The sequence below is a fragment of the Callionymus lyra genome, chromosome 10, assembly GCF_982586985.1.
Source record: "Callionymus lyra chromosome 10, fCalLyr1.hap1.1, whole genome shotgun sequence".
Classification (NCBI taxonomy): Eukaryota; Metazoa; Chordata; class Actinopteri; order Syngnathiformes; family Callionymidae; genus Callionymus; species Callionymus lyra.
Window position 1 is genome coordinate 3,789,445 of NC_141827.1, and position 26,403 is coordinate 3,815,847.

The 26,403-nt window shown below is 43.1% G+C and overlaps 1 protein-coding gene across 2 annotated transcripts in view; it reads right to left on the reverse strand.

Annotated features, from left to right (window-relative positions):
- The window catches only part of ptprt (protein tyrosine phosphatase receptor type T), a 305,407-nt gene that overhangs the window by 113,605 nt on the left and 165,399 nt on the right, over positions 1 to 26,403 (reverse strand). For both annotated transcript variants that reach the window (XM_087799988.1, XM_087799990.1), the window contains exons 12-15: positions 18,873 to 19,074; positions 12,006 to 12,108; positions 8,174 to 8,450; positions 1,648 to 1,684 (exon numbers count right to left, since the gene is read on the reverse strand). In XM_087799988.1, the coding sequence (XP_087656114.1) occupies positions 1,648 to 1,684; positions 8,174 to 8,450; positions 12,006 to 12,108; positions 18,873 to 19,074 (619 nt within the window). The remainder of the gene's footprint in view (positions 1 to 1,647; positions 1,685 to 8,173; positions 8,451 to 12,005; positions 12,109 to 18,872; positions 19,075 to 26,403) is intronic.

A 26,403-nucleotide genomic window follows, 5' to 3' on the forward strand; every position in this document is an offset into this window, starting at 1 on the left:
TAAAGCGTGTCAAAATCAATTTTCACAACGGGCCGAAATCCTTGAGCCGTCAAAGTCACAGGTTTAATAGAAAAGTACATTTTCCTCACTGTCTGTGACAGGAAGTATAAATCTGGTTGCAATTTAATCTCTTGCTGCGTCTCAAATCATGCACTTCTCAAAGTGCTTTACAGTACACTGTACTGTATTGTGCACTTACTTGCTCAGTGCTCAAATATATTCAGTGTAGTTCTGTCTCAAATCCAACTCTGCTGCTACACACTGACAGGAAATGACTCGACAGTTTCTTCTTCTACTACTTTTTAACACTGATTGTAACCAGTCGTTGAAACACTATCACTGACACTTGACAGCGTTTCTCTCCAATTGAAACAAGTTATTAAGTTGTGTTTCATTGTGTTATTATTACTGTTGTTGTGTTGTTTTGTAGTAAATGTACTGTTTTCTCGAGACATTTACGTCGGTATCTCCTGCGAAGACGCGTCGTTCAGTGACGTAGCTTCAGTTTAGCTTCATCTACGTCTCTAAGATGGCGGCCGCTGAGGGCGTAAAGTGTCCATCGATCCACGCTCAATTTTCTGTCCGTTTAAGTGCGCAAATTGAGTGTGCATAGCGCACTATGCACTATATTTTAGCACAGTGCACAGTGTGAACGCCAATAACTCAATAACTCAAATTATTAAGTGTAAGGGGGACACACCAGTCTTAATTCAGATGGATCAAAAACTCGTCAAACAATTCACTTTAACAACATTTTTACTAATATTTGTCTTTATAATTGTCGACATCGACAAGTTCATTATCTTATCTTGAACATTAGTGTCATTTTAGGTCATTTTAGGCCTTGAGTTTGACACATTAGAAGCTTCACTGGTATAAGTATATATTTTATATCTTCAAACTCCATTTTGTTCTGAGCGTCAGATGGTTTTTCGTGAAGAAATAGGACTTCAGGGCCAATAATCCCCAGAGATGACGGGTCAGTGGAGCCACAAAGTTGAAAACAAGTCTCTTCCCAAACATGAAGACAGAACGCAGACCTCCACCGAGACCCTCGCACACACAAACACAAAGGCTGGAGATGGAAGAAAGGAAAAAAAAAGCAAAGAGTGATGCGGGAAATGGGCGATACTAGAGCTTGATAGACAATGGCCGCAGAAGAAGTGTAAGAGATCTTAAACAAGTAGTTATCGAGTGAGAGAGAGAAGGAGAGAGAGAGGCGTACAGTGGGTGAGAAATCAATAGCGAGCCCAATAAGCTTTTGAAAGCATGTCGCCTTGCACACAGAGCAGCAAAATAAAGATGGGAGGCGAGAGCGGAGAAAGCAAAAACTAAAATGGGATGGAATGGTTTCTAATGCCTCCATCCAGCGGCTCTAATGAAGGCAGTGAAACGCTGGATAATGTCCCTGATGTTCCACTGGACGGATGAGGGAGAAGAGGAGGTGGAAGACAGTGCAGTCGAGAGAGAGAGAGAAGTGAGGATGAGATGACGTCATGCAGTTAGGATGTTGGGCAGCTTCGGTCCTGTCGCTTCTCATCTCCTTCTCCATGTTGCTGTCGATGTGTGTTTTCTTTATGCTACACAAACTACTCTGGATCTAAGTGTCGTCTTCGGTGTGACGGCGACAACGATCGATGCTCATACCTTTGTTCGCCAGGCGGACGCAGTTGATCTTGGTCTCCTGTGGAAGAGAGAAGGAAGAAATCAAGACCAGATCGACGGACGGGACGTATCAGACGTACGTTCGAATGAACCCGACTTCCCATAATGCACCACTGAGTCAAAAAGCCAGGGTCGATTTAGTTTAGATCTGGATCTCAACTTGATTCCTGTTGCTCTCAGTAGCTCAAGGACTTGAGATTTAATGTCACGATGTGTGCATTTTTCAAGATAGAACTTGTATTAAATAAAAATGTAGATTTGAATTAAAGAAAATGGAAGCGTCGCGTGAACATTTTCTTACTTATTTATATTATGGTAATTATCTTGAATGGTCCATTTCTGGTAACAAAAAAAAGAGATTCCACTTTCAAAGTAAAAAAAACGAAAGAAAGAAATGTTGAGTTTGACTTGATTTATATTAATTTGCAGCGTAATTCAATTCTTCTCCACCACTAGGGGGCTCTCAGGAGCAGCAAAGGTAACTTTAAGGGAAATTTCAATCGTAATAAAAGCTTCCGAGCAAATCTCTCATCTGTTTAGTCTATTAAATATATTTAATGAGTTTCTGGCCTCGGGTGTAAACATCCGTCCAGGGAGTGAGCTCGCTTTCCCAACAAGTGGCTAATGTTTGGGATAAATTGGCTCAATCGAGCCCATTTTCCGTCCATTCCGAGGGTCCAGATCCGTGGATTCATGGAGGTAAACAGCGGCAGCCGCGCTCACGTTCCTGCTAATGGGCTGAACCTCGGGAGGCTGCTCCGAGCAAAGTTAATAAATGTGAGGCCAATTTATTGCCTGGCTTCCACCCGGAGGAGAGTTGTTTACGGCGAGACACCGAGGTGTGTGTGCGCGAGTGTGTAGTAGTCAACTTTGTGGATCCTGACAAGAATACTAATTGTGTAGCGGGAGAGTGCAGCTGCTGTGCGGGTGAGCGTCCTCGCCCTCCGCACTGCTTTAAAGCATCATCTACTCTTTTCTTCACTCAAACAGTCGCTCACTGGTCTTGACTGGACGTTCACACTGAGAGAGCTTTTCTGTCTCCGTCGCTGTAGCGACGCGTTCAGAGACGTCGAGTCGCGGCGAAAAAACACAAGTGATATTAATAAAAACCACGTGTTAAACTATAAGGGTAATTTATCTGAATAATTTAATTTATGTTTCTCTGAGCTACAAACAATTATAATTTGTCCTCTTTCAATTAATTAGGTTTAACTCGTTAAAGGTTTAATATGTAACATTTTTCTTTTTTTTTTAAATTGCTGCTATTTTTGATAGAACACTGCTGCGTTTTCGACGAAGACAACTGAGCTCCAGTCGCTACATTAAAATGAACAAAACATTTTGTCTATAACTCTGAAAAAAATCCAACATTAGTCAAAATGATGGTGAGTAGAAAATAAGTGACACTTGGATTTTGGGTGAACTAACACTTTAACAGGGTGATAGAAGGCAAATAAAGGCAGTATAAATATAAACAAGTGTCATGTGAAGACATTATAGAAAAGAAACTTAAAGTTGATAGTATTTAACTTAATTTATACATACTTTAATTTATTCTAATTATAATTTAAATAGTAAAATAACTATTGACATATATAGAAATATTTTGGAGCGTTTCAGTTCCCTTTCACTTGACAGAGAAGAAATACTTACAAATATAAATGAATAAAATAAGATTAAATTAGAAGACAAAACCTTAATTTTAAAAGGCTTTAAAATCCCAATACGTGAGATTGAAAATACGTTTCTGGCGCCCTCTGGCCTCAGAAGAGTGTAACTGCAACATTGTAGCGATTGGTTTTTCTTCTCATTTTCATCAAGTTTGTTTACAACATGTTAAATGTGGAGAGCAATCGTGTATTGATTTTATGAGTTGAACAAGTTGAATTCAAATATTTAAAAAGTGAGTTTTTATTACTGTGTGTAGCTGCCAGAAACATGATTCGTTTTTGTCTGCACAGACAAATGTTTCCCTCGTATCTGTGGAAGTGCCAGATCAAACAAAGAAAAAGTTTCTATGCAAATAATCCGAAGTTACGCGTCGGTACATCGCAGGAGTTCCAGGTCGACTAAGTGCCTCATGATTGACGTCAGATAAAATCTTTTCTGTCTTCCTCCTAAAACTGCACTCTGAGGCACTTTATGAGTGAAAGACTGTCGGAGTACCTTGGCCAACCCCCGAAGCTTTTTACTTGTCAAAAAAAAAGGTGTCTGATTGTAGTTCTTTTTCCCGAAACCCGCCGAACGAGTCCCGGGTCCCTCCGGCTGTCACTCTCTTGTCTTGGAAGACAATAGGAGTTTCCTAAATGAGTCTTTTTGAGGATCTAATGGTGTCAACACCGTGAGCAGCTTTTCCCCTGTCGCTTCTGGAGGAGTTTTATTCTACCTTTTGCATTTCTAGTGACACGTCTCCAAAGTGTAAATCATGAGACGATAATCAATCAAAGTCGTTTGCACTCGAGGGGAAACGTATCAAGTCGAACTGAAGCTGAGACGCACATCTTCTGAAACGATCCCGAGACAGAGCGACGTCGCAGGATCCAGAGAGTAAAACTTCTAGAAAAAAAGGTTCACTGACATGTCCAACACAGGTCATACAAGTTGATACAAGAGTATCAACCCTAGTTAACCTCTGTGCGTCCACCTAGTTACGTAATTAATATAACGAAATATAATGTTTATGCTTCAGTTTTAAGTGTAATTTTACGTCTGCCGATAATTATTTATTTTGGAAATTGAGTGGAAACACTTTACTTTTAGAACTCGTTTCCTGCCCCAACTATCTCGTCAACAGCTGCCGCGAGATGACGCGGATAAAGTTGGTTTGAATCCGGATTTTGCGACACGGATCTCGCGTAAAATCTCTCTCCTGTTCTTTCTCTAAGTTATCAGATACGTTTCTATTATTTTCTATGCGTCAAAAAATGTTGCTGCACTGATCAGAGACGCTTCCAGGTTGGATGTGAGATCGAGGTAAAGGGTTACAAAGCAGAGCGGCCATTTTGATTATCCTTTGATTTTAGACCCGCCCACAACATACTGACCTCCTTGACCTTTTCTTGTAATGACTTGAGAGCCATGAGGAGATGTTGTTGTCGGGGAAACCAGGAGCTACCCAGGTGCAAGTGTTGCTTAATCGCTTTTGGTATAAAAACATTCTCAGACTGAACACAAATGTTTCCTCTTTCACCGTGACAACAGTTTTAAAGATATTTGTGAAACACAGCATTGTGCTTTAGTGAAACATGTTTCTATGTTCTTCCCGTGATGTGTGGGTTTACTCCCAAAATCCAAACACATGCAGAGGTTGATTGAGAACTTTGGGAAATTGTCTGTAGGTATGAGTGTGTGTGTGAATGGTTGTGTGTCTTTTTGTGTCCTGCGACAGACTGGCATCCTGTCCAGGGTGTCCCCTGCCTCTAGCCCGAATAAACTGGGATAGTCTTTAACCCCTCCGCGACCCCTCTAAGGGATTAAGCGGTAAAGAAAATGAATGAATGAATGAAATAGTAAGTCCGGTTTAAAGGGAACCACCATTTTGACTTTCCTCTAATTTTAGACCTGCGCTCAGACGTCAGTTATGTTGTTGCCACGAAACCAAGACTCATTTGGTAGAAGTAGAGCAACAAGTGGCAATGAAAGACTCAAATGACTCGACATGAATCCTCACTGAGGTCATTTGGTCGTCGCTGATTCTGAATCCTCTTGTTATTTCAGGGTCAAGGTCACCCGCAGGCCTGAAAACCAACGTGTTTGTGGTATCCCTTGTGTTGTCTCTGGGTCAAAGGTCAAAGACCAACCTGGCTTCCATAAATACATATGCAGTGATGGATGTCGTTCATCTTTGACCCAGACACAAACACGTTGGTTTTTCGGGCCTTCGGGTCACCTTGACCCTGAGATAACACGAGGGTTAAAGACACATTTCCCAAAAGTTTATTGAACAGAGTTGGTTCTGAAAGTCTCCGCCAGTGTAAACACCAGCGTGTTTACAAGACACCAAACGTCTGTTTGAGGATTTAAAAGGACGTGAGTCTCATTAATTATCTCCTGATCAGGATCATTGAACTTGGTTTTCACCCTTTACGCTCCGATTCTCCCTCCATCTCTTTTGTTCACCCTCTTCTTCTCGCCCCCAAAATCCCCCGATCTCCCAGGCTCTTCATTCTGCCGCGGGCACCCGGTTCTGTGGATCGTGGGCGGCTCTCGGGCAACAGAGTGTTCGTGACATCGGCGAACGGCGAGGGAGACGCCGCGGCCGCCGCAGGTGCGCCGTTTAAACGAGTGGCGCGGCGGCTAATTGGCACGATGATGGCTGACGAGAGACTGGCATCAGACACATGTCGCCCCAGAGGTGGAGCGAGGGAGGGAGGAGGAGAGGAAGTAGTAAAATCAGGAGCGCCGGGAAGATTAAAGGAGCAAGAAGGAGGTCAGGGTTGTTGACGACGGTGCAGTTTAGCTGGTGTCAGATTGTAAACAGATATTACTGTGAGCGGCAGTCGTGGGCGGAACGACGAGCGAGAAGAAACATTATTCCATTAGATTTCATTAAAAAAGACACAATTGGTTCGTGAAATTAAAAGTTAAAATTATAAATTAATATTTAAATTATAAACTTCCTTGAGAAAAGAAAAATAATAATCTCCCTTTTTCTATGATCTTCTCGCCTGGACTATTGTAACAGTTTATTTTCATGTCTAAACCAGAAGGATGTGTCTCGTCTGCAGTTCATACAAAACTCTGCAGCCAGAATTCTGAGCCGCTCTAGTAGAAGAACTCACATTTCTCCTTCAAACTCTTCACTGGCTGCCAGTTTCTTTCAGGATCATTTTAAAATTCTGGTTCTTACTTTCAGATCTATTCATGGTCAGACCTTCCATCAGTGATCTGATCCAGACTTACACCCCAGCTCGGGCTCTGAGGTCTGTGGATCAGAATCTACTGATGGTTCCTGAACTTCAGGACCAGAGGAGAGAAATCCTTCCAGACTGTTGCTCCTAAGCTTTGGAACCATCTCTGTGTTTGATGATCTACTGACTCCTTCAAGAAACATCTGTGTTTGATGATCTACTGACTCCTTCAAGAAACATCTGTGTTTGATGATCTACTGACTCCTTCAAGAAACATGTGTGTTTGATGATCTACTGACTCCTTCAAGAAACATCTGTGTTTGATGATCTACTGACTCCTTCAAGAAACATCTGTGTTTGATGATCTACTGACTCCTTCAAGAAACATCTGTGTTTGATGATCTACTGACTCCTTCAAGAAACATCTGTGTTTGATGATCTACTGACTCCTTCAAGAAACATCTCAAGACATTTTTATTTGTGCTTTTCCTTGATTTTCTGAGACTCCTGTGTTGTTCTCAGTATTATCTTGACCTTTAAAGTATTTATTTGTTTGTGTATTTCTTTGATTGTTTAAGCGCTTTGTGACCCTGGTCTGGAAAAGCGCTTCACTGACTTACTTACACATATAATTAGCATTTGGTTTAGCTCTTTTTTATTTATTCCTTATTACTATTTTCTTACTGATAACTGATTAAAGGATTTAAGAAAAGGTTTGTTAAGTTAAACATTAAATAGAAAATGACTTCAAAAAACACAAATGATTTTTAAAAACACAACAATTCTAAGTCTTTATCAATTATTCTATTCACACTCATAATCTTACGTGTATGTGAGGGACACACTGGAAAGGTTCCCAGAGGAAAGTCAGGCAACTAAAGTGTGACCATTAAAACCCCAGAAGAAAAGGAATTGAACCCACAACCTTCTTATTGTGAGCCCACACGACAAACCACTATCTACGGAACTGAAATTCTAAAACATACTTAAAAGTTAATTCCAGAAACGAAACCAAAAAAACACCTAAAAAGTTTTTTAAGTTACTGTAAAAGATGTTTGCCGAAGAAACTTATTTCCTGCGACTTGTTTTTTTTTTGAGTCCGACATGCAAAAATGTTCATCAGCTGGAAATCATTTGATTCCAGGAATTCATGTTGTTTCTTTCTGCCTCGATGACTCGGGAATCATCCTGGATACAGTGGCTGCTTTTTCAATTTGCTGCACAAACCACACCACCACCAAAACCCCCATGATGCTTCACTCCGCGGCCCAAACAAACCTTCCACTGATTGGATTGACTGCGATCCAATTAAACGTGAGGTTCTGAGGTAAAGCCCTCCGAAATAAAATTAATAAATAAATTCCAATGACTCGCCGCGGCTTGTTCAATCATGCGTGTTTGTTCCCGTGGACGCTTTTTCCTCAAGTGAGTGCATTGTGGGAAATCTGCCTTCTGGAGCAGGATATTACATCACAGCGCCAGCCCGTTCGGGTCGACTGGACTTGCCAAATCGAGTAACTGTGGTGGAAAATTAAAATAACATTGATTGAAAGTAAAACATGGCAGCTCGAGCTGTGAGTGGGAACTCGTTTTTTTTACAAGTGAGGTTTAGTCGTTTAAGAAGCCAGAAATGAACCAATCGCACGTCGGCACTCACCCCGTTGGACCTGCTGACGGCCTGGAAGTAGATGCTGTAGCTCTTGGCCGGAGACAAGGGAGGATTCCAGAAGCCTCCGTAGCTCTTGTTGTCGCCGACGGTGAACGGCTGAACCACCGTCAGGCTGTTGGGCGGCAGCTCGGCCGCCATGTAGTACGACGAGTCCAAGGCGGAGGCGTTTCGGAAGTTGAAGGGCGCCACGAAGCACTCGGGGGCCTCCGAGGCGGCGCGACGGCTCTTGGACTTACGATGTTCCTTCACCACCAGCTGGTAGTAGCTGGAGAGAGAAGTGAAGACAGTTGAGGAGGAAGGTTTTTCAACTTTCAAATCATGACATATTTGTACTTTAACTACGACTGTAGCAAAACACTTATCTTGCAGTAAGATACGATATATTTTTATACACTTGCAAAGTTTTTTAAAATATATTTTTCCCTCTCACTGTATCCTCCCTCACTCTTCTCTCCGTCCATCTGTCTTCCACCACCATCCTTCCTCCCAGCCGGTCGCAACAGGAGGCCGTCAACAAGGAGTCTGGTTCTGCCTGAGGTTTCTGCCTTCTAAAAGGAAGTATTTTCTCGCCAATCGACTGTAATGTGATTTACTCATTGTTAAATGGCTGGGATCTGTTTTTCTTTTCTCCACTATAGTCTGACTTCAACTGTAAAGTGTCTTGAGATAACTTTGTTAGGATAAGACTCTTTGAATAAAATAAAATTGAATTACATTTTTGACATCTTGTGCCTTTTTTCTTTTGGTTGAATCAATAAAAACAGAAAAACAAAATATGTCCAAACATCAGCTTTAAAAATTTGGTGGCGTCGACTGCATCCTCTCGTCCTCAGTCAACTAAATGTCGTAGGTTTTCATTCTTCCTTTATGTGCTTAGGACGCAATGACTGCTGACATCTAGTGGCCGGAAGTTTAATTGAAACACAAAAATTGAACGAACGCCGCAATAAAGTGTTATTTATTTATGTTAAACAAAATTAAATTTAAAAGCCTTTGAATATATATACTGTATATATATATATATATATATATATATTTTATTTTTTTATTAAAAAAAAATACACTGCTGATGAATATTGATACAGTAACATGAAAAAACTATAGATAATAATTATTATATCGATGATTCAAACACTCAAATTTAATGAAAAGTCAATTTAAAGGATAAACATGCATTTTACAATGTTTATTGTATTGTTGTTATTATTTAATGTTTTCCTGTGTGTTTTACTCAGTTAAAAATCTTCAGAAGTGCAACATTTGTAATCAAGAATTACACAAACATATGAAATACATTTTTCTTTGTGAGTTCATTTTAGTTTCAAGTGTATGTCACGTCTTTAAATACCTTTTTTTTTTTCTTAAGGACTATAAATGTTTTGAAAGAAATTGAACTTTCAAACTAGTTACAAACCAAAAATTGAGCTTTTTTTTAATTGTGTGCTCCAGCAAGCAGGTGTTTGTACGTCTGATTTGAATGTGTGTGTGTGTGTGTTCGTGTGTGTGTGTGTGTTTGTGTGTGTGTGTGTGTTTTGGTTTGAGAGGCTTCATGAATGGCTGAGGACTCCTTTAGTGCTCAGGACAAACACGCCGGCTCTCTGCAATTACCTCCATCCTCCACGCCAACAACTTACTTCACAATTATACGCAATTAGGGAAATGTATGTTTGTGTGAAGGGGCTCGCGGCCAATTACCCGCCGCTCCCGTTTGGCAGCTTTCATAAAAGATAATTGCAGATGACCAAAGATGAGTCTTTCTCTCTCTTTAACCCTCGCCTTCCTCACCACTCCTGCTGTTTTTGTCTTGATGCTGAAATTTCGTTTCAAGACTCTTTCCAGCTTCGTCCTCGCTCGCTTCCACGTGTCGTCGGGGTTTATAACAGCTGCTGGAGATGAGTCTCTAGATGATGGTTTTAGCTTTGGTGCACGGTTCCATCAAAACATTATGACCCCAGATATTTGAGGTATTTAAAAAATAGTATAATAATAATAAGTATGTTTATGATGTTTACTTAACTACGTATAACATCATTCTCTAACTATCATAGTATAATAACTCATTGATGTTGTTTTTTGTTGGAAACCTTTGAAGTAAATGAATAAACAATGACAAAGATATAACAGCGAACTAACAGCTCAGTGCCTGAGAAAGGATTCAGACGAACATGTAAACTCTGTTCTACTCTCTCCCTGGAAGTAAAGATGAAACTTGATTTATGTTCTTTGGTTAAAAGTTTTGAGTCAGATTTCTAACCTGACTCTACAAGTTCAAAGCACCTAAAGTTTTTCAGCACAAGAAAAACTTTTGATTCATTTTAAAAGATAGATGAATCAATGTTAAAGCAGCATGTTATCGTGAACAAAACAAGTTAGAATCATTCAACTTTTGAATTTCAATGTATTATACATGTTATCAAGTTAAAAAAGAGTTGTTTTTCATAGCTAATCTACTTTTATTTCCAATGGACATATGTATTTTTTCAAAATAAGAGTTTATCTTTGGCTGGTATCTTATGTATTGCTATAGTTAAAATTAAATATTTATACTTGCATGAATTGTATATATATATATAAATATAAAATGTGACAATTACAATGTGATCAACAATTGCTAAAACATCAAACACTTGATAAAAATGAGGCATTTAGTTTTGAATTTCAATTTGTAGTATCTCAGGAAAACATCCCTTCAGTGCGATGAGTAGAGTGAGCAGTAAACATAAATAAAGATGATCCTCTTAAAATGGTCGGGAAGAAAAGAATGCTGGGATTGATCAAATATTAAACAAGGCCGTTTGACAAACACAGATTCAAATTGCGAGAGAAAAGTCCATTAGTGAACGAAGCAGCGAAACACATTAAAATTTCATGTGTAACATTGAACGAGTATCTTTTTATGCTTTAATCGCCGGTCATTACGTAAGAATCGTACCATTAAGAAACCAAATGACCTTCATGATCATTAAAAGCTGATTCGTAGCAATGAGAGGAAAAGTTGAAAAAGAGGAAATATTGGTTTTGATCAGCATTAAAAATCTGTTTCTAACCGTTTCTTTACAGGCTCTGCAGTGACAGGAAAGCATGAGATCCTCATCATTCATGCGACAGATTAACAAACACGGCACCTGAACGCATCATAAAAAACTTCCACAAACACGATCGCTCGCGATACGACGTCTAGATAAAGACCTTTATTTTTATTAGTGTGCAGGAAGATTTCCGAGCCGGTGGATGTGAAGATATTAAAACGTTCTACAAATTCATTTACATTGTTCGCTCTGAAGTGATGTGCGAACTCAACGTCCCTGAAGGCAACTGAAGCGCAATGTTCTCCTCTTTTCCAATTAGATGGAGATCGCGTGTTCGCTGTGAAATATTTATTAAAACGAGTCGCAAAGAATGAATCTAATTTAATGGATAGAAGAAAAACGGATGTAGAAATAATGTTAAAGCGGTTAAAGCCTCAGGTGTTTCTTCACGTCCGTTTATATCAACGTTTTTGACGCCTAGTGCGGTGAAAAGAACCCATGACTTGTTCTCGGTGTCGAACCTTCTGGACTCGAGGTCGTGGATTCGTCTTAAAACCGACCGAGCGTTAAAGAGCGTATCAGCCCAAGTGTCCACCGGCGAAATTTAGCAAGTTCTCCTTCGTACGGATTGAACTTATGCATGAGCGACTTTAATGGCTTCGTGAAAAGACCCAGAGGAACAAACAAGGAGGAGTCAGGGAAGGATAGAACGAGAGGATGGATGGCGGAGGAAAGAGAGCCAAGATAAAGGTGTATGAGGTTCTTTTAAAAGAAGGACTTGAAAACCTCACCTGATGGGAGCCCCTCGCGACTGAGCCGGCTTCAAGAGGATGGTGATGGTGGTCTCGGTCTCGTTCAGCGGAGCCTCGGACTCGTACTCGGGCATCATGGGAGCTGATGATAAGATAGATATGATTTAGTTCATCCATGGATTGTCGACGCTGACCCTGGATCTGCCTCTTCAACCTTCTTTAAGGGCCTCCTGGCACCTGTTGTGAAGCATCCAATTAGAAGAGACCTCTGGACAATTAAGAGAAACTAAGTCTCCTGCTGGTCACGTCTCTGTTTCCTCCATGAACATCTCAAAACACTTGTGTCTCCTTCCTTCACTCCTTCCTTCACTCCCTCCTTCCACTCCCTCCTTCACTCTCTCCTTCACTCCCTCCTTCACTCCTTCCTTCCACTCCCTCCTTCACTCCCTCCTTCACTCCCTCCTTCACTCCCTCCTTCACTCCCTCCTTCACTCCCTCCTTCACTCCTTCCTTCCACTCCCTCCTTCACTCCCTCCTTCACTCCCTCCTTCACTCCTTCCTTCCACTCCCTCCTTCCACTCCCTCCTTCACTCCTTCCTTCACTCCCTCCTTCACTCCTTCCTTCCACTCCCTCCTTCACTCCCTCCTTCACTCCCTCCTTCACTCCCTCCTTCACTCCCTCCTTCACTCCTTCCTTCACTCCCTCCTTCACTCCCTCCTTCACTCCCTCCTTCACTCCCTCCTTCACTCCCTCCTTCACTCCTTCCTTCCACTCCCTCCTTCACTCCCTCCTTCACTCCCTCCTTCACTCCTTCCTTCCACTCCCTCCTTCCACTCCCTCCTTCACTCCTTCCTTCACTCCCTCCTTCACTCCTTCCTTCCACTCCCTCCTTCACTCCCTCCTTCACTCCCTCCTTCACTCCCTCCTTCACTCCCTCCTTCACTCCTTCCTTCCACTCCCTCCTTCACTCCCTCCTTCACTCCCTCCTTCACTCCTTCCTTCCACTCCCTCCTTCCACTCCCTCCTTCACTCCTTCCTTCACTCCCTCCTTCACTCCTTCCTTCCACTCCCTCCTTCACTCCCTCCTTCACTCCCTCCTTCACTCCCTCCTTCACTCCCTCCTTCACTCCTTCCTTCCACTCCCTCCTTCACTCCCTCCTTCACTCCCTCCTTCACTCCTTCCTTCCACTCCCTCCTTCCACTCCCTCCTTCACTCCTTCCTTCACTCCCTCCTTCACTCCTTCCTTCCACTCCCTCCTTCACTCCCTCCTTCACTCCCTCCTTCACTCCCTCCTTCACTCCCTCCTTCACTCCCTCCTTCACTCCTTCCTTCCACTCCCTCCTTCACTCCCTCCTTCACTCCCTCCTTCACTCCTTCCTTCACTCCCTCCTTCACTCCTTCCTTCCACTCCCTCCTTCACTCCCTCCTTCACTCCCTCCTTCACTCCCTCCTTCACTCCCTCCTTCACTCCCTCCTTCACTCCTTCCTTCCACTCCCTCCTTCCACTCCCTCCTTCACTCCTTCCTTCACTCCCTCCTTCACTCCTTCCTTCCACTCCCTCCTTCACTCCCTCCTTCACTCCCTCCTTCACTCCCTCCTTCACTCCCTCCTTCACTCCCTCCTTCACTCCTTCCTTCCACTCCCTCCTTCACTCCCTCCTTCACTCCCTCCTTCACTCCTTCCTTCACTCCCTCCTTCACTCCTTCCTTCCACTCCCTCCTTCACTCCCTCCTTCACTCCCTCCTTCACTCCCTCCTTCACTCCCTCCTTCACTCCCTCCTTCACTCCCTCCTTCACTCCTTCCTTCCACTCCCTCCTTCCACTCCCTCCTTCACTCCTTCCTTCACTCCCTCCTTCACTCCTTCCTTCCACTCCCTCCTTCACTCCCTCCTTCACTCCCTCCTTCACTCCCTCCTTCACTCCCTCCTTCACTCCCTCCTTCACTCCTTCCTTCCACTCCCTCCTTCACTCCCTCCTTCACTCCCTCCTTCACTCCTTCCTTCACTCCCTCCTTCACTCCTTCCTTCCACTCCCTCCTTCACTCCCTCCTTCACTCCCTCCTTCACTCCCTCCTTCACTCCCTCCTTCACTCCCTCCTTCACTCCTTCCTTCCACTCCCTCCTTCACTCCCTCCTTCACTCCCTCCTTCACTCCTTCCTTCACTCCCTCCTTCACTCCTTCCTTCCACTCCCTCCTTCACTCCCTCCTTCACTCCCTCCTTCACTCCCTCCTTCACTCCCTCCTTCCACTCCCTCCTTAACTCCTTCCTTCACTCCTTCCTTCACTCCTTCCTTCCACTCCCTCCTTCACTCCCTCCTTCACTCCCTCCTTCACTCCCTCCTTCCACTCCCTCCTTAACTCCTTCCTTCACTCCTTCCTTCACTCCTTCCTTCACTCCTTCCTTCACTCCTTCCTTCCACTCCCTCCTTCACTCCCTCCTTCACTCCTTCCTTCCACTCCCTCCTTCACTCCCTCCTTCACTCCCTCCTTCACTCCTTCCTTCACTCCCTCCTTCACTCCCTCCTTCACTCCCTCCTTCACTCCTTCCTTCCACTCCCTCCTTCACTCCCTCCTTCACTCCCTCCTTCACTCCTTCCTTCACTCCCTCCTTCACTCCTTCCTTCCACTCCCTCCTTCACTCCCTCCTTCACTCCCTCCTTCACTCCCTCCTTCACTCCCTCCTTCCACTCCCTCCTTAACTCCTTCCTTCACTCCTTCCTTCACTCCTTCCTTCCACTCCCTCCTTCACTCCCTCCTTCACTCCCTCCTTCACTCCCTCCTTCCACTCCCTCCTTAACTCCTTCCTTCACTCCTTCCTTCACTCCTTCCTTCCACTCCCTCCTTCACTCCCTCCTTCACTCCCTCCTTCACTCCCTCCTTCCATTCCCTCCTTCACTCCCTCCTTCACTCCCTCCTTCACTCCTTCCTTCCACTCCCTCCTTCACTCCCTCCTTCACTCCCTCCTTCCACTCCCTCCTTCAATCCCTCCTTCACTCCCTCCTTCACTCCTTCCTTCACTCCCTCCTTCACTCCTTCCTTCACTCCCTCCTTCACTCCCTCCTTCACTCCCTCCTTCACTCCCTCCTTCACTCCCTCCTTCACTCCCTCCTTCACTCCCTCCTTCACTCCTTCCTTCACTCCCTCCTTCACTCCCTCTTTCACTCCTTCCTTCACTCCCTCCTTCACTCCCCCCTTCACTCCCTCCTTCACTCCCTCCTTCACTCCTTCCTTCACTCCCTCCTTCACTCCCTCTTTCACTCCTTCCTTCACTCCCTCCTTCACTCCCTCTTTCACTCCCTTCTTCACTCCCTCCTTCACTCCCTCTTTCACTCCCTTCTTCACTCCCTCTTTCACTCCCTCCTTCACTCCCTCCTTCACTCCCTCCTTCACTTCTTCCTTCACTCCCTCCTTCACTCCCTCCTTCACTCCCTCCTTCACTCCCTCCTTCACTCCTTCCTTCACTCCCTCCTTCACTCCCTCCTTCACTCCTTCCTTCACTCCCTCCTTCACTCCCTCCTTCACTCCCTCCTTCACTCCTTCCTTCACTCCCTCCTTCACTCCCTCCTTCACTCCTTCCTTCACTCCTTCCTTCACTCCCTCCTTCACTCCTTCCTTCACTCCCTCCTTCACTCCCTCCTTCACTCCCTCCTTCACTCCTTCCTTCACTCCCTCCTTCACTCCCTCCTTCACTCCCTCCTTCACTCCTTCCTTCACTCCCTCCTTCACTCCCTCCTTCACTCCTTCCTTCACTCATTCCTTCACTCCCTCCTTCACTCCTTCCTTCACTCCCTCCTTCACTCCCTCCTTCACTCCCTCCTTCACTCCCTCCTTCACTCCTTCCTTCACTCCCTCCATCATTCCTTCCTTCACTCCCTCCTTCACTCCTTCCTTCACTCCCTCCATCATTCCTTCCTTCACTCCCTCCTTCACTACTTCCTTCACTCCCTCCTTCACTCCTTCCTTCACTCCCTCTTTCACTCCCTTCTTCACTCCCTCCTTCACTCCCTCCTTCACTCCCTCCTTCACTCCCTCCTTCACTCCCTCCTTCACTCCCTCCTTCACTCCTTCCTTCACTCCCTCCTTCACTCCCTCCTTCACTCCCTCCTTCACTCCTTCCTTCACTCCCTCCCTCACTCCCCCCTTCACTCCTTCCTTCACTCCCTCCTTCACTCCCTCCTTCACTCCCTCCTTCACTCCTTCCTTCACTCCCTCCATCACTCCCTCCTTCACTCCCTCCATCACTCCCTCCTTCACTCCCTCCTTCAGTCTCACCCTCCGTCGTCCTCCTGAACGACATAATGAAGATTGGGAACGGCGTGACATTTGCGAGAGCGACGTCTCTGTAACGTGTTCTCGTGGCATTTCTCCACCTCTTAGCATCATGAGCGTTAGGAGAGGATGATGGAGGAAAGGTCAGAAGGAAGTGTTGACAAAGAACAACACTGATAACAAACTGGTGACACATTTGTACTCAAGTCTTCCAGAGTTCAACCAACACTCAACAGAATGTGTTCAAAGCACACTTACACCAGATCTGACGGAAACAGCAACTTTGCTGCAGCTTGAGAGAAAATACTTTGTTATTTTAAATACATGAAAATCAACAATTGGATTTAAATATTTTAGTAGTTCATCCCTCAAGTCTCTTTGGTAACCAGACGTCTACTCGTTCGTATGTTCAAAAATGTGATCCGCGTATCAACATCCAGGAAAGATTGTCCGGATAATGACTCTGGTGTTGTGATAGTGTAGTAACAAGTATATATGTGTAGTATTGTCCAGTACTTGACTCTGGTGTTGTGATAGTGTAGTAACAAGTATATATGTGTAGTATTGTCGAGTACTTGACTCTGGTGTTGTGATAGTGTAGTAACAAGTATATATGTGTAGTATTGTCCAGTACTTGACTCTGGTGTTGTGATAGTGTAGTAACAAGTATATATGTGTAGTATTGTCCAGTACTTGACTCTGGTGTTGTGATAGTGTAGTAACAAGTATATATGTGTAGTATTGTCGAGTACTTGACTCTGGTGTTGTGATAGTGTAGTAACAAGTATATATGTGTAGTATTGTCCAGTACTTGACTCTGGTGTTGTGATAGTGTAGTAACAAGAATATATGTGTAGTATTGTCCAGTACTTGACTCTGGTGTTGTGATAGTGTAGTAACAAGTATATATGTGTAGTATTGTCCAGTACTTGACTCTGGTGTTGTGATAGTGTAGTAACAAGTATATATGTGTAGTATTGTCCAGTACTTTACTCTGGTGTTGTGATAGTGTAGTAACAAGTATATATGTGTAGTATTGTCCAGTACTTGACTCTGGTGTTGTGATAGTGTAGTTACAAGTATATATGTGTAGTATTGTCCAGTACTTGACTCTGGTGTTGTGATAGTGTAGTAACAAGTATATATGTGTAGTATTGTCTAGTACTTGACTCTGGTGTTGTGATAGTGCAGTAACAAGTATATATGTGTAGTATTGTCCAGTACTTGACTCTGGTGTTGTGATAGTGTAGTAACAAGTATATATGTGTAGTATTGTCCAGTACTTGACTCTGGTGTTGTAGTATTTACAGACCACATGACTCTTTACGAAGTCTAAACTACTTTCATTTGTTTTTAAACCAAAATATGTCCAAACATCAGCTATAAAAGCTGCTGGACTCACTGTATCCTCTCGTTCTCAGTCACAGCATTAAATTGTTCCTTTAGCTGTGGAGGATATAGCTCTCCTCTGTATTCAGGAGCCTGGAAGAGTAATATTGATTTTTTTTACCAGGTTGGCTTTTCTCAAAACCCAGCAGGCAGAGTATTGATTGGTTTTAAACAGACGACATCTCGTCAATAGTTTAATCACCATCACTGACTTCCTGTGTTTTTTTAGAATATATTGTAAAATGTTACTTATTATTTTAAAGCTCGACTTGGTCGAGCGGCTCCAACGTATACAGTATATCCCCGACATGTTGACCACCTACGAGCTCGCAGTGTTTGGTCACTGTTAGCTGTTACTTCAAGTCTTTTCCATCAGTGCTCACTTACTCTGTATTTGTATGTATATTGTTTGCATATATGTTTTTTAATGCAAAGCACTTTGTGACAGTCTTTGTGTTGAGTGTGCGATATAAAGTTTATCCATCTATGTAGTTTAAATGATGACTGATAAATAGACACATTTTTAAGACAGATAAAATATTTTGTCGTCCAAAAAGTACTGTAACTAAAAAGAAAAGTAAATGGATTTTGATGTAATTTCCAAGATTTGTTAAACATGGGTTCATTTAGAAGGCAGTGGCTTTCAATACGAACCATCTGGATCCACAAAGGTTTTGAAGGTCAATCACTTGTATGGCTAATAAGCGCTTCTGCCTTTAAAAGGCAAAGAAACAAAAAAACTAAAATGACTATAAAATAAATCCCTTTTTTGATATGGTCGAGATCATATTTGTTTATTTTAGTTCTCAAACTTTCAAGTGAATGAGTTTGAAAGCTAAAAAGTTAGCATAACTAGTCCGTCCAGGTCACAGAAGTAGTTTTCTTCAGTGGCTCAACAGAAGTTTGTGTTGTTGTCTCGGTGCTTTTCCAGTTTATCACTGTTTCAAATGTAACATTCAGACATTATGGCCGTGAAATGTCACTCGCTGAAAATAAAACGGTCTTTTTATCACCAAAGATCAACTTTGGTCCAAATGCCAGCAACAAATAAGTGTTTTGTCTGAAGATAAATGAATCCTTAGCGAAGGCTTTTTGTCGTCGACACAACAGAGGCATTGTGTTGGATTGACATTTGCCTGGGACAAGGAAAGGTAAGATTGACGGAGGAACGAAGAAGTGAAAAAATGAAAGGCGGCTGCGACAGAAAGACATGAACTGGATGGATATGTTAATCCTCTGGACTCACCGGCAAACTTGGTGGCGATGCGCGTGGTGACGGGCGGACCGCAGCCTTTGGCGGTGGAGGCTTTGAGCGTGAAGAAGTAGGTGGTCCCGGGATAGAGGCCCACGAACATGTGCTGGGTCTCGTTTTGCAGCTTGGACACTTTCCCCCTCTGGTTGGTCAAGTCGGCGCTGGGATCCAGAGAGCTCAGAGCCTTGTAGGTGATCTGGAGGCATGAAGAACACAGTGTTAGCTTGTTTGCTAATAGTATCTTTTTAGTATCTTTCTGGAACATGGTAGCAAATGGTTAGAGCAATCGCCTCTCAGCAAGAAGATTGCCGGTTCGCTTCCAGGTCCTGAGCGAGGGACCTTTTCTATGTGGAGTTTGTATGTGCTCCCTGTGTTGCATGGGTTTACACTCCGGTTTCCTCCCATAGTCCAAAAACATACAGAGATTGATTGAGAACTTTGGGAAATTGTCCATAGGTATGAGTGTGTGTGTGAATGGTTGTCTGTCTTTGTGTGCACTGAGAAAGACTGGCGTACTGTCCAGGGTGTCCCCCTTCTCTCGCCTTAAGAAACTGGGATAGACTCCAGCGCCCCCTTCAAACCCATAAGGTTGAAAATGAATGGATGAACTAAGTCTGTACAGAGGGTGAAGTCAACAACACTGAACATCAATATCTCTTTTTAAAACCCTTAAATATAGTGCACCAGGAAACTGTCGGATTGTTTCACTTCAAAATATCAATATTGTTCTGCAACATGTTATGAAAATCCATCTCTCGGTCTCTGCTTCTCCGCATGAGGTCTTCTTTCACAGACCGGCGTCATCGAGCGACCCATGAAACGAGGTCTGGAGACCCTGAATGGTGTTGCTGCTGAAAGAGCGGTTGGCGAGGATGTTTGAGCTCAACTGTCGATGACCACAAAGACACTCGCTCGTAGGCCACCGGCGCCGGCTGTCACTCTGAATGACAGCCGCTACACAAGGCTATCGACCGGCGGCTCGGAAAAACACGCTCGTGCTCGTTCAACCACGTTCGTGCACTTTGCCTCGGGAGCCTGTGTCGGGGTCTCTGAAGGGGTTTCGCGTTCATCTGACTGGCTTCTGAAGCAAAGCGTTTCAATTCTCGGATAAAGTGTTGGATTTCACAAAATAAATCAGGACTGTGTCACTTCACGTCTTCTTACAATGGACTTCTTCCTCTTTATTTTACATTATCTTCTTTACTTTATCTATTGTTTGTCATCAAGGACATTAAACATTTCCCACATTATTTCCCACATATAGAATTAAAACCTCCAAATAAGGAGCACATTTACCAAAAGGGTGAAAACGAGTTCTACTTCATTAGTGCTCCGCCCGCTACCTGCTATCCCAACCGCTTACCATCCCGAAGGCAAGGGCGTCGCACATTTCGTAGAACCACGGTTACGATAGTAACATTAAATGCTACTACTTAGCATCCAATGCCGATTTGATCTTTTTCCCAACAGAAGAAACTAACACACATTTCGTGGAATGAATGATTAAACATGTTGTGAGTTCTTTTGTGATATCAGTGAAACTAACACTTTACTGTTACTGAGTTCTAATGTAAAAAAGTAGAGACATCATTAAGATTCTCTTTCGAGTGGTAAATAAAGGGGAACCTCAAAGCTTTGGAAGCTTCAGCCGTAAACCCAGAACAACACTATTTGGCAGCTCCTGGAGACAGATAGTTTCACCTTCTCCACACTTTAGCGCCGTATTCCCATGATGCAACAGAGGCAGAGAGCTAAACACCACTCAGACTGAGGCTCATGGGACGAAACCTTTCGCTGCAGCCGAGACAGAGAACACACGAAAGAAGAATCGTGGCTTTTAAGGAAAGGAAAAGGTCTAAAGAAAGTCAGGCACGAAAAAAAAAAGAAGAGTTTTGAGAAACGTAAATAGATATTACAGTATTTTTAACCAATATTTGTGAAGAAACACCTTCGAACTTAAAACAGGTATGGATTTAAAAGAGGTATAGACTTCCTGGTTTTACTACTTCATTTAACTACCAAATATTTCTCTCCTTTCGTTCACAGTTGATCAATTTCTTCCCTCTCTTTCTGAAGAAGTGAGGCCATAAATGCTCTTCTCTCTTGCCTCCCTATACTTGATGTACTTGGAATCGGTGAGACCATAAAACTCCGGTTGTTTTATCGGCTGATGAAAAGGCCGGCGCCCAAAAGGCCAGTGCATCTTGGGTAATAGAGTGTGTGTCTGTGGGGTATAACTCACAGGAGTGTAGCGTGTGTGTGTGTGTGTGTGTGTGTGTGTGTGTGTGTGTGTGTGTGTGTGTGTGTGTGTGTGTGTGTGTGTGTGTGTGTGAGAGAGAGAGAGAACGAGAGAGAGTCAATTCTCAAGAGAGATGGCGAAAGGGAGAGTTAAATGGAAGATTGAAGCATAAAAGTGAGATAAAGGATGAAAGGGGCCCCGAAAGAGAGGAAAGGATGAAAGTGCTAATATATTGAGAGATTATTCACTACTTAGTTTTATGATTTCACTTTATCTTTGAGTGGTTTTGGCTACATTGCATTCTGTCAGTATCATTTGGGGGCTTAATTTTGACAGTAATGGACAGAGTTGTGTTGTCAGTATTATTTATGGGGTTTAACTTTGTCAGTTATGACAGACAGACTTACTTTCTGTAAGTATTATTTTGTGGCTTAATTTGGTCACTGAGTTGCGCATTTTTGGGGCTAAATGATGTGTGTGTGAGGAGCTTTGTCAGGCCAGTTCCGAGTTCCTGCGTCAGAGTGCAGCCGATCACCATCATGACTATATTTTCAAATTGTATTTTCTTTTCAAACACATTCATACGTTACATTTATTTTGGACCAATGCCTTTATCAGGGAAAAACAAACTACATTAAAAAAGGCTTTGAAATATTTGTCTCTTTTCAGTCACGACACACACCTTTAGTTCTAAGTGTTTACAATCAAAGACTTCAATGTGTTTTAAAAACGATTTAGTAACGAAAAAATGGTTAGCGTGCAGTTTTAGATGTCAAGACTTATAAGTGTCTCGGTTACAAACATGGTTGTGCAAACCTGTGAGACTCAAAGCAGAACAACTTCCCTTTAAAAATATATATTCCTGTCAATGTTGAGTATTTATGTTGACATTCAAGAACAGAACGTTCCAAGAGTAGAGCTAGAGAAGGTTTTCAGAAATGAGGCATATTATGACATATATGACATTTTTTTTTCAATGGAAAGATTGACACTTTTAAGTAAAACTTAAAGTTAAACCATTATAATTAAATAAGAAAAGGACCTTTATTACTAACTGAGGTTCATGTTTTTTTCAAAGTTATCCAAATCTATGGAAGAAAAGAGTTTTTTTAGCGCCTTCTCTTTAACCATTCAGAAGCTCCAACCACCTCACAACCTTCATTCACTTCTAAAGCGCTCAAAAGACTGACGTGAAAAGACGTGGCTGCCTTTTGTCGCCGAATAACTTGTCAAACATCTATTTTGAATGTCTCAACAGGAGCAGGACGTGAAACGCTCCGCCACGAGCCGCGAACCCTCCCAGCGTGTCGTTTGTACAGCTGTCAAATGAGTGTCAATCAAGTCCGGTGTCCCTGTCGAGCTGTCGCCGCCGTCACTGACGGGTCTGGAACTCAGTCAAAGCCTAATTTTCTCTCCACCCGTTTCTTCGTACTCCAGGCTCTGAAGGACGCTGAGAGACAGATATTGCACTTTTTCCCTTTGAATTTATTTTTGACGACACGGACGTGTGACTGGAGCCATTTGTACGACTTCCAACCCAAGATGAACAAGTTCATGTTGGGATTATTGTTGAAGATGTTGTGATGGAATATCTTTGAAGGACCTTGAATCAGGTGCATTCATGTGAGTCAATTACAAAAGAGCTAGAAACTAAAAGAGTTTTGAACGCGTTTAAGAAAAAATGAGAATTATCTGAATTTGGTTGAATAATTCACAAACTCATCCACCAAGACCAAGACCAAGACCTAGACCAAGACCAAGACCAAGACCAAGACCAAGACCAAGACCAAGACCAAGACCAAGACCAAGACCAAGATCAAGACCAAGACCAAGACCAAGACCAAGACCAAGACCAAGACCAAGACCTAGACCAAGACCAAGACCAAGACCAAGACCAAGACCAAGACCAAGACCAAGACCAAGACCAAGACCAAGACCTAGACCAAGACCAAGACCAAGACCAAGACCAAGACCTAGACCAAGACCAAGACCAAGACCAAGACCAAGACCAAGACCAAGACCAAGACCAAGACCAAGACCAAGACCAAGACCAAGACCAAGACCAAGACCTAGACCAAGACCAAGACCAAGACCTAGACCAAGACCAAGACCAAGACCAAGATCAAGACCAAGACCAAGACCAAGACCAAGACCAAGACCAAGACCAAGACCAAGACCAAGACCAAGACCAAGACCAAAACAAGACCAAGACCAAGACTGTACTAAGATTGGAGAGTGACAAGACCAAGAACAAGAAAAGAAAGTATTGAGACCGGAGAGTGGCGAGAACAGGACTGGAGCGTTTTAAGACCGAAACAAGACCAGAACACTAAGAAGACCGAAGGGCGATGAGTCTGAGAGACAACACCAATACCAAGGTCCCGGTCCATTATGCTTCAGGACCTCCATTACAGCCTGCTCCTGTATTGTTTATCCTGAACAGAACCTCGACATCACCTCATCAAGTCGAACATCTTTTAATTAGAGGATAAAACAAAGCAAACTCAGCACAAAATACATTTTTTAAAAGTAACTATTTTTCTAATAAAATCATTTAAAGCAAAAAGTTGAGCCCAAAGTAAATCGCCGACCAGTAGAAACCAAGTCTGTGAACCATGTTAAGGGACGAACACAGCTTGATTATTCTCGCTCTCACAGTTTTCATTTTCCCGTGGAGACTAATTGTGATGTGTGGAAATATTACCGGTCTATACTTAGTCGCCGTCTGTCTTTCTGTTTGCTTATCATGAGTCCATGAGAACAAGAGAGACGGATCCCAAGTATTATTGGACCGTTGTGAGCCGCTATCTGCCGTCCCGCTGAGCTTATCTTGTTGGCAACAATAGTCGGTAAAATGAGGAAAACACAGATAATCCTCCCGTGTGTGCGCTCCACTGACACATAGAGGGCGCTAGAACGTCGCCCACAAAGACACTGTGGATTATATGATAATCCAGAAGCATCTCAGGTCAGATTATCCTATTTGATGAATTAATGTTGGAAGAGAGGAATTTTTTAAATGTCTGAAAGTTGAAGATAGAGAGATGGATGGATGGATGGATGGATGGATGGATAGATGGAGGGATGGAGGGAGGGAGGGATGGAGGGATGGAGGGATGGATGGATGGATGGATGGATGGATGGATGGATGGATGGATGGATGGATGGATGGATGGATGGATGGATGGATGGATGGATGGATGGATGGATGGATGGATGGATGGATGGATGGATGGATGGATGGATGGATGGATGGATGATGGATGGATGGATGGATGGATGGATGGATGGATGGATGGATGGATGGATGGATGGATGGATGGATGGATGGATGGATGGATGGATGGATGGATGGATGGATGGATGGATGGTGGATGATGGATGATGGATGACAGATGATAGATGATAGATGGATTGATGATAGATGGATAGATGGATAGATGGATGGATGGAAAATTGAAAAAAAAAAAATTTCAGTAAAGTTCTACCTAACCTAACCTAGGTAGGTAGATGCAAGAACAAAGTACAAGTATAAAGAAGATAGATCAAAGGAATTATGTTGAATTTCCTGATCATTTAACATTTCTGTTCAAGTACTGTTGACCAATTCATATATATTTGTCTTTTCTATAGTTTACTTTCATTAAAGGGTCTTTACGTGACTCGAACCATGAGTTCTGGAGGAAGAACCAAAGCACTGGTTGTAGTATTTGTAGAGACAGAAGACGTAGAAGCAGAAGTTTGAGTCTTTTGTTTGTATAGTTAAGTTGTAAAACCACATCATGAGTGATTCATTACGCGGAGCGACGCCACGAGACGAGGACTCGTATCTGCCACAGACTTGTGACAATCAAAGAGAGACAGAAAGTATCAACAATTGAAGACGAAACACAGCGGATCACGAGCGTCTCAACGAAACTTTCAGAGCAGAGAGAAGAGAAAGAGCAGTTTTTGTCTGGTCGTGTCAAATCTATTGGACGTCATCGTTAGAGTCGATGCAACACAAAATAGTCAGTTAATATCTTTCCTCAGTTAGCAAGTGAAAAAGTGATTATCTTTGTTCGTTTAATCGTCCTGGATCCTATTCTGCTGGATCACGGAGCCAACGCCGGGTTTAAGTGAGATCTTTGACAGTGAAAAATGAACGATGTGAGACGTTTATAAATATCCGAGCTGAATAAAGCAGAGCTGCATTATGCAAGAACACACACTCACACACACACACACACACGCATGCACACACACACACACACACACAGACAAAGGCAGGTGTAAGTGATGCCGTGCCATTCCCCTGCAGGCTAAACAGGCAGAGTGACAGAGTAAATGGGGTCACGAGCTCAAGGACTTGAAAGCCAAACTAAATATAGTCCATTATCGACAGAAGAAGAAAACAATATGGGAGAAGAGGAGGATGGAAAAGAGGACGGCAGGGTTCGGATCTCAAAATGTGGTAAAACTTTATCAGTCAGGCTTGAGGTCAGAATTTTTAGTCTTTAAAAAGAAGCTTTAGCTCTTTATTTAAAAGTATCCGAGGGTCACATGGTTACATGAAGGTCATTTACCTTAATGTTGTCTTTACAGTCTTTCTTACACCTACACTTAATGACTCAGCTGAGGCTAAGACAGTTACCAAGACCAGAGCGTGTCAAGACCAAGACCAAGACCAAGACCCAGACCAAGACCAAGACCAAGACCAAGACACAAACAAGACAAGAGCAAGACCGAGACCGAGACCGAGACCGAGACCGAGACCGAGACCGAGACGGAGACCAAGACCAAGACCAAGACCAAGACCAAGACCAAGACCAAGACCAAGACAGTATTAAGACCGGAGAGTGGCGAGAACAGGACTGGAGCATTTTAAGACCAAGACAATACCAGAACACTACGAAGACCGAAGAGTGTCGAGTCTGAGACACAACACCAATACCAAGGTCCCGGTCCATTATACTTCAGGACCTCCATTACAGCTTCAGACTGGGTGAAACAGAGAGAACCCAAGACCAAGAACAGCCTGGACCAATACGAGAGACAAGAACTACAACAGTATTACACAAAAACAACTTTGACGATGAAGATCAATACAATCAATGCAATGTCATTAAATCATCAAAACTGACTTCGTCCAAAGCAGTCGTTCAAACCTTTTCTTGCTCGAAGAAAATAAATATCTCCAGAGATACTTCACACAAAAGCTCAAAAGGTCTAAGTGAAATGAACGAGTATGAAAATAAATAAGTCCAGGAACACCTGGAATCATTTCCATCATCTGAAAGTCAACAG